Below are 6,913 nucleotides of genomic sequence, written 5' to 3' on the forward strand. Positions count from 1 at the left end.
ATTATGACCAAAATAAACTGAAACAAACGTTTTTATAAAAAGGACACTAAATGAATGATTTTAAAGGACACATAATGAATTATTTCGGGTTTAAAGGCACGAAAAAGAGGAAAATAAGTTATGGTTTGGGGAAATGGGCTAGGAATTGGTTTGTTTTTATGAAATTAAAATATGGATTTAAGCACTCGAAGATTAAATACTCAACCCGACCAATAATGGCAGTGAAAGGTTGTTCATCATCGGGTTTGGTTTTGGGGAGACATTTTTAGGTGTCTACAATCTCACTTCTGAAAGCTATAATATGTTGTATGTATAACTTCATATGTTACATAATTACAGTATGCAACGTGTTCATCCTTATATATATACAGGTTTAATTGACACATGTTGATAATTGTACAATTTATGATGAAGCAGAGTTAGAAACAGAGTTTGTAAGTTGAATTTTTGAGACAGTAACACCACCAAGGTCTAATTTATGATATAATGGATGCTTTAGCTCACTTTTGATCTTCTCTTTGGTCTCAAAGCCTGAAATAAGGCTTTAACTTGTTCAATACCCGCCTCCAATAGGTTTCGTCCTCCTTAACTGAATCTAACTCACCATTGTTAGACACTTCCTTACGCTTGTCCATTATTTCGCTGTTTGAAGACACTTCCTTACCCTTCTCCACCATTGTGTTGTTGCTTGAAGAGGCTTCTTTACCCTTGTCTATCAATTCGCTGCTTGAAGACACTTGTTCCTTACCCTTGTCCATTATGTTGTTGCTTCAAGACCCTTGATCCTTACCCTTGTCCATTATTTCGCTGTTTGAAGACACTTCCTTACCCTTCTCCACCATTGTGTTGTTGCTTGAAGACGCTTCCTTACCCTTGTCCATCAATTCGCTGCTTGAAGACACTTGTTCCTTACCCTTGTCCATTATGTTGTTGCTTGAAGACCCTTGTTCCTTACCCTTGTCCATTATTTCGCTGTTTGAAGACACTTCCTTACCCTTCTCCACCATTGTGTTGTTGCTTGAAGACGCTTCCTTACCCTTGTCCATCAATTCGCTGCTTGAAGACACTTGTTCCTTACCCTTGTCCATTATGTTGTTGCTTGAAGACCCTTGTTCCTTACCCTTGTCCATTATTTCGCTGTTTGAAGACACTTCCTTACCCTTCTCCACCATTGTGTTGTTTCTTAAAGACGCTTCCTTACCCTTGTCCATCAATTCGCTGCTTGAAGACACTTGTTCCTTACCCTTGTCCACTACGCCGGTGCTTGAAGACACTTGTTCATTACCCTTGTCCATTACGCCGCTACTTGAAGCAGGATTCTCATCTGGAATTATGTTGGACTCTTTCTTGTCCTTGTTGGTGCTTGGTTTGCCCTTCTCCGTTGCTGCTACCTTTGGGATGCATACTCTTAACATATCTCCTTCGAATGTCTGTTTTACGCTCTTCATGTCTCTGTCACCTGGCACATAAAACGCCTTTATAAAATGCTCTTGTTTTCTTCCCCCTACCTGTCTCCTTCCCCCAACAACTATTACCCCAGATTCATCAACTTCCACCTCCATATCGTCTCTCTTAAAATCTGCAAACAACATATTATAAATTCCAAAAATCATATCGTAAATTATATGACATTTTTTAGCAAATGTACAGGTGAAAATCAAAGTGCTTGAGAATTCTCCTAACCAGGAAGATTAACGAGGAGGCAATGAGATCCAGGAATATCATTAGTCCACCTTGAAGATGGGATGATTTCTTCTTCTACCGGCCTTGGGATAAATACTTTTAGTGTCGTAGCTCCGTTGAACTTCTTCTGTATATTGTTAACGTGAATAGTATATCCATCTATTGGCACATTGAACTTCTTTTCAAAAATTTCGTGTTTTAGACCTGCCGACTTTCTCCTTCCGCTAACTACTATGATCCCACGTTTGTCGACATTCAGCTTGATATCGTCTTCATTAAAACCTTCAAACAAAATACAAGTATATATATGTTGAACCTTAAAGGTTTTGATGATGATGAACTTAAACGAGGCAAACTTAAACTAATAAAGGTTTTTCTAAGTGTTGTAATTAGAACTGGTGAAGTAGACTTTGGAAGTGGAAGAGTAGCCTAATCTAAGAAGACATGAAGAGATTCCAAGGAAAGGTTAAACAAGATAGAAGAAAAGTTCTCTACTAAGAACTATCTGAGTTCCCTAACAGCAACTTGAAGACAGCAAGTTAAAGTGTTGACTTGGTCTGCATTGAAGACAACAAGTTCTATTGGAACTTAATTGGCCTGCGAAGTTCCGGTTCAAAACTAGAGTGCACACTACTAGAAATAGGCCCATTTCCGACGGAAATATTCCGTCGAAAACACCCTAAAATCCGTCGTAAAAGGTGTTTTCGTCGGAAATGGTTATCAAAAACGCTATGGTAGAGGAAAATTGACCTTTTCCATCGGAAATTCCATCGGAAACACTTTTCCGACGGAATTTCTGTCGAAAGGCCGGGGTTGTTCCGGTACCTGAAAAGTCCGTCGTAATTGTCCGACGGATAAAAATTCCGTTGGAAATCTCCGACGGAATTTCTGTCGGAAAATTATTTTAAGAAATTAAAAAAAATACGTCGCGCCACCACCGGCACGGCGTATCACCACCTCCAACCCTAAACCTACCTAAGCCAAGATAAACAAAAATAAACCCAACGCCCAAAAAAAACACCACCACCCCCACCACCAAGCCCACGAATCGGAACCGCTCAAAACAAACCCACAACCCACCACCACCACCACCCACAAATCAGCACCACCCACCACCACCACCCACCCCACCAAACACAGATCCACCCAAAGACCGAACCCTTATCCCAATCCCAAATCCAGCCACCTAAAACACCCAAACGCTGACCGAACTCGGCCAAACCAACCACCACATCCCATAAATTGAATAAAAAATCAAAAACAAAAATAAAAAAAATTTAAACTTACCTTCAATATCGATTTTCCTTCGAATTTCACCTCAAACTTGGTTTGATAAGGCCAAATTCGACCATGAAAAGTCTAAATCTAGCATTTTCATGATTGAATTTGACCTTTAAACCCATTAATTTGTTTTAAACAATGACCATAAACAACCATCACCATTAGAGAAGAGAAGAAGGGCGTGAGGGAAAGAATCATAGGAGAAGAGAAGGGGCGTGAGAAGAGAAGAATGAATAGGAGAAGGGGCGTGAAAAGAGCAGAAGGGGCATGAGGGAAGATGAGAGGAGAGAGAAAGAAAGATGAGAGGAAAGAAAGGAGAGAGAGGCGAAGAAATGAAATAGGGTAGGTGGGGGTGAGCCGTGAAAATTAGGGTTTTTTTTTTAAAAAAAACTAAAATTCCGTCAGAAAGGGTTTAAAATCCGTCAGAAATTTCCGTCGGAAATCTCCGACGGATTTTTATATCCGTCGTAAAATAGAATATTTCCGACGGATTTTCCGTCATTAAAATTTCGTCGGAAATTTCATACTTTTCGACGAATTTTGGTGTCCATCGGAAACGTTCCGTCGGAAATGACCTATTTTCGAGTAGTGGCAACTGACAGCAGGAACTTGGTCCTGGACTGCGTGAAGCCCAAGTATCCTAGTTTACAGAATATTGGCAAAGCAAATTAGTTTTGTTAAGTTTTAATCTTTTAGATTTGCTGTAAATATGATTGTTAGGGTTACACGTGAGATCTATTAGAAACGTGACAAATGAGCTTTTTTTTTTTTTTTTGAAATCTCGTGACAAATGAGCTTGGCAAGCTTAAAAAAAAGGAAAATTTATAAAAGATAAGTTTTTATGAAAAATTTTTCTAAAATGATTTACTTCTTAAAAACAGAATTATCAAAAGATATTATTCTTTTGATAATTTATCTTTGATAATTTTTCTAAAAAGATTTTCTTCAAAACAGACTTAATTAAAACCGTTATTTGGGATTTTGGTAAAATAACATATTTATCTATTGAAAATCCTACTTTTTATACGAGCAAGTCTTGTATAAATTGTAGAAATCCCATTTCATTATTTTCTGTGAGTTTATACGTGAAGAAATCGAAATGTGCTTAATTGTGTAAGTTTGCCAAGTCCATAACTTTGTCATATTAGTTTTGGGTTTCATGCGTAGCTTGCCTCTCATATACTAAGGGTCTATATTTTGTATTGGTTGAGTTCTTGGGTGTGTGTGTGTGTGTAATTTGTATTTGCATACAGTTGTGTAGGCTTTTAGGTTGAAGTTGAGCGTGTAGTGCTCAGGGAGTACAAGTTAATCTAAGCCAGGGACTTAGGTTTGGTAGGATAGGGTCCTACTATGTAGCAACTTCAGTCTGGAACTTGTGAGTAAAGGTCTGAGTATAATAGGTTGTAACTTGTGTGTTTGCCCTATTATAGTGAATTGGTTTGGTTTTGGAAATCTCTTAGAAGGGTTGAGGTTTTACTTCTAGTTGGACCCTAGAAGGTTTCCTCGTAAAATATTGTACTGTGTGCATTGCAAGTTCCTTTACATTCTATTTTATATTTCACGAAAGTAGCCACTAGGAACTCACATACAATTCACCCCCCTCTTGCAGTATTCGTCTCAACTAACAATATACATTCCAAATATAGCTTATCAGATCATCATAAATTATACAAGTACCAAGTATATATGTAATTTGTGACCATCAATATCACCCCAGACCATAATTATTTCCTTTGGTAAATTTCAACTCCTAGCAAATATGTAATATCAACCCCTTTAATTACTGTAATACATAGGATTTTTTTACCAAAATGGCTAATTTGACAAAAGTATTTATCAAAATGGCTAATTATAAAATTTAATTCCCAAAGTAGCTAATTTATTAATTTTGAAGGAATTAATTTATCTATCTATTATTTTTCTTTGAACCGGTTTGGTTCACTTTATTATTTTTTTTTTTTTGGTTTTATTTTTTTTTTCTTACAGATTTTTTTACAATAAAACCAAAAAAATAAATTATTAGCTATATATACAACTTATTACTACTTATTTTAGAGGTATATGCATAATTATAAATACACTATTAGCTTGTATTTGTAGCTTGATTTGGGTGTCTTATCTTCAATCTTGTAGTAGAAGCTTTTATATTCGTTGTTTTCAGAGCAAATAAAATGATTTTATGTTTAATAGTTGTATAACTTTAGTTATTTAAATTCAAGACTTGATTGTTCCAACTTGCTTTCTAAATTATAGGCTTTTATCTTATTCTAATGCACCTTTTTCTCCCTGTAAGTGCGTGCATTAGAAACTTTGGGCCTTTAGACCTTAATATATTTCTATCTTTATGTGTTAAAAAATATATATATATATATATTTTTTTTTTTTGACCGGAAGTTTGGATCAATTTTTTAAGTAATTGTTTATTTTGTGTAATTTTTTGAAAAAAATTGAGAATTGTTGCAAATATACTATGTTGAATGATACTGTTCAAATTAATGGGATATTTAACTATGGCGTTAGAATTTCCAAAAGAAAAACAAATAACCAAAATATATATATATATATATATATATATATATATATATATATATATATATATATATATATATATATATATATATATATAAAACCAATAAAGTGAAGCAAACCAGTTCAAAGGAATATAAGAAATAGATAAATTCATTTCAAGTTAATAAATTAGGTAGTTTGGGAATTAAAATTTATAATTAGCCGTTTTGATAAATAATTTTGTAAAATTGACCATTTTGGTAAAATATCCTAATACATCATACAATGCAATAATCTAATATGATTGAGCAAATGTACATATGCGAAAAGTATTAAAGTGCGTCATCTAACCAAGAAGATCATTGATGAGGAGGCAATGAAATCCAGGAAACTCATCAGTCCACCTTGAAGATGGGTTGATTTCTTCTACCATCCCTGGGATACGTACTCGTAGTGTACCATCGTCGAATATCAACTCTATGTTCTTTACGTCTCCGTCTTCTGGCACATTGAAGGTCTTTTTAAAATGCTCTTGTTTTTCATCATTTACCTTTCTCCTTCCAGTAACTTCTATGATCCCAGATTCATCCACATTCAACTTGATATCGCCTTTCTCAAAACCTTTAAACAAAATTAACATTTCCAAAAAGTATCATAAACATAACAACTATATGTAAAATTTGCTCATGCAAGATAACTATATGTACATAACAAGAATTTGACACGATAGAGAGAATACAATGTACAAATGAATATTAAAATGCTTGAAATCGTCTAACCTGGAAGAACAACAAGGAGGCAATGAAATCGAAACTCATTAATCCACCCTGAAGGTGGGTTGATTTCTTCATCTACCGGACCACGAAGAGGAACGGCCATCTTAGGTGTAGTCCATCTTCTCCGTGTAAAATCTGCCATATATGTATTGAAGTGTTGAAGGAATCCTTAGAAACAACCGCGATTTTATGTCTGTTTTGTATTTTGAATTGTATGATTGCGATGTATGTGTCAATGTTATATACTCGTCGTACTAATACTAAATATGGAAATTGGAGAAAAGTGTTTGGGTGCACTTTTAAACATGCAAGTTTTTCATTAAGAGAAGTCTTTACTTGTGGTTTTATACATTGCTTTATACCAAGCTTACTTTGGGTTTGAATACTGAAGTTTATTGTAAAGGAAAAGGAATTCTTTGCTTTCAAACTTCTTAAATGTAACAACTTCTTTCTTCAGCTAACTATCAACAAATTAAAATGCATGCATTATTTCACCTGATTTTTTGGAAAAAAATATACAAATATATTACGTATAGTAGTATTATGAAACTCATTTGACATCATTATACAATTATATGATAATCTTTCTTCTTGGTTCCCATAAATTTGGCTTGGGTGGTACAAGTTTCTCCTAACATGTTGCAATAATTTCAAATGAGTTATTA

The 6,913-nt window shown here is 34.8% G+C and overlaps 1 protein-coding gene across 1 annotated transcript; it reads right to left on the reverse strand.

Annotated features, from left to right (window-relative positions):
• Positions 1 to 285: 285 nt before the first annotated feature.
• Positions 286 to 6,604, reverse strand: LOC110700545. Its single transcript, XM_021878098.1, has 4 exons — positions 6,252 to 6,604; positions 5,824 to 6,093; positions 1,684 to 1,965; positions 286 to 1,579 (listed from the first exon to the last, which is right to left on the reverse strand). Exons 1-4 carry the CDS (start codon positions 6,388 to 6,390, stop codon positions 771 to 773), a joined length of 1,500 nt encoding a protein of 499 aa, XP_021733790.1. The 5' UTR covers positions 6,391 to 6,604; the 3' UTR covers positions 286 to 770.
• Positions 6,605 to 6,913: the final 309 nt, after the last annotated feature.

Source organism: Chenopodium quinoa, unplaced genomic scaffold (assembly GCF_001683475.1).
Source record: "Chenopodium quinoa cultivar QQ74 unplaced genomic scaffold, ASM168347v1, whole genome shotgun sequence".
Classification (NCBI taxonomy): domain Eukaryota; kingdom Viridiplantae; phylum Streptophyta; class Magnoliopsida; order Caryophyllales; family Amaranthaceae; genus Chenopodium; species Chenopodium quinoa.

Excerpts from the sequence above, each read along its gene's own strand:
- LOC110700545 (XM_021878098.1), bottom strand. The coding sequence starts at position 6,390 with ATGGCAGATTTTACACGGAGAAGATGGACTACACCTAAGATGGCCGTT. Across the intron at positions 6,094-6,251 it reads CCTCCTTGTTGTTCTTCCAG|GTTTTGAGAAAGGCGATATC; the intron begins GTTAGACGATTT and ends TTTTGTTTAAAG. Across the intron at positions 1,580-1,683 it reads CCTCCTCGTTAATCTTCCTG|ATTTTAAGAGAGACGATATG; the intron begins GTTAGGAGAATT and ends TGTTGTTTGCAG.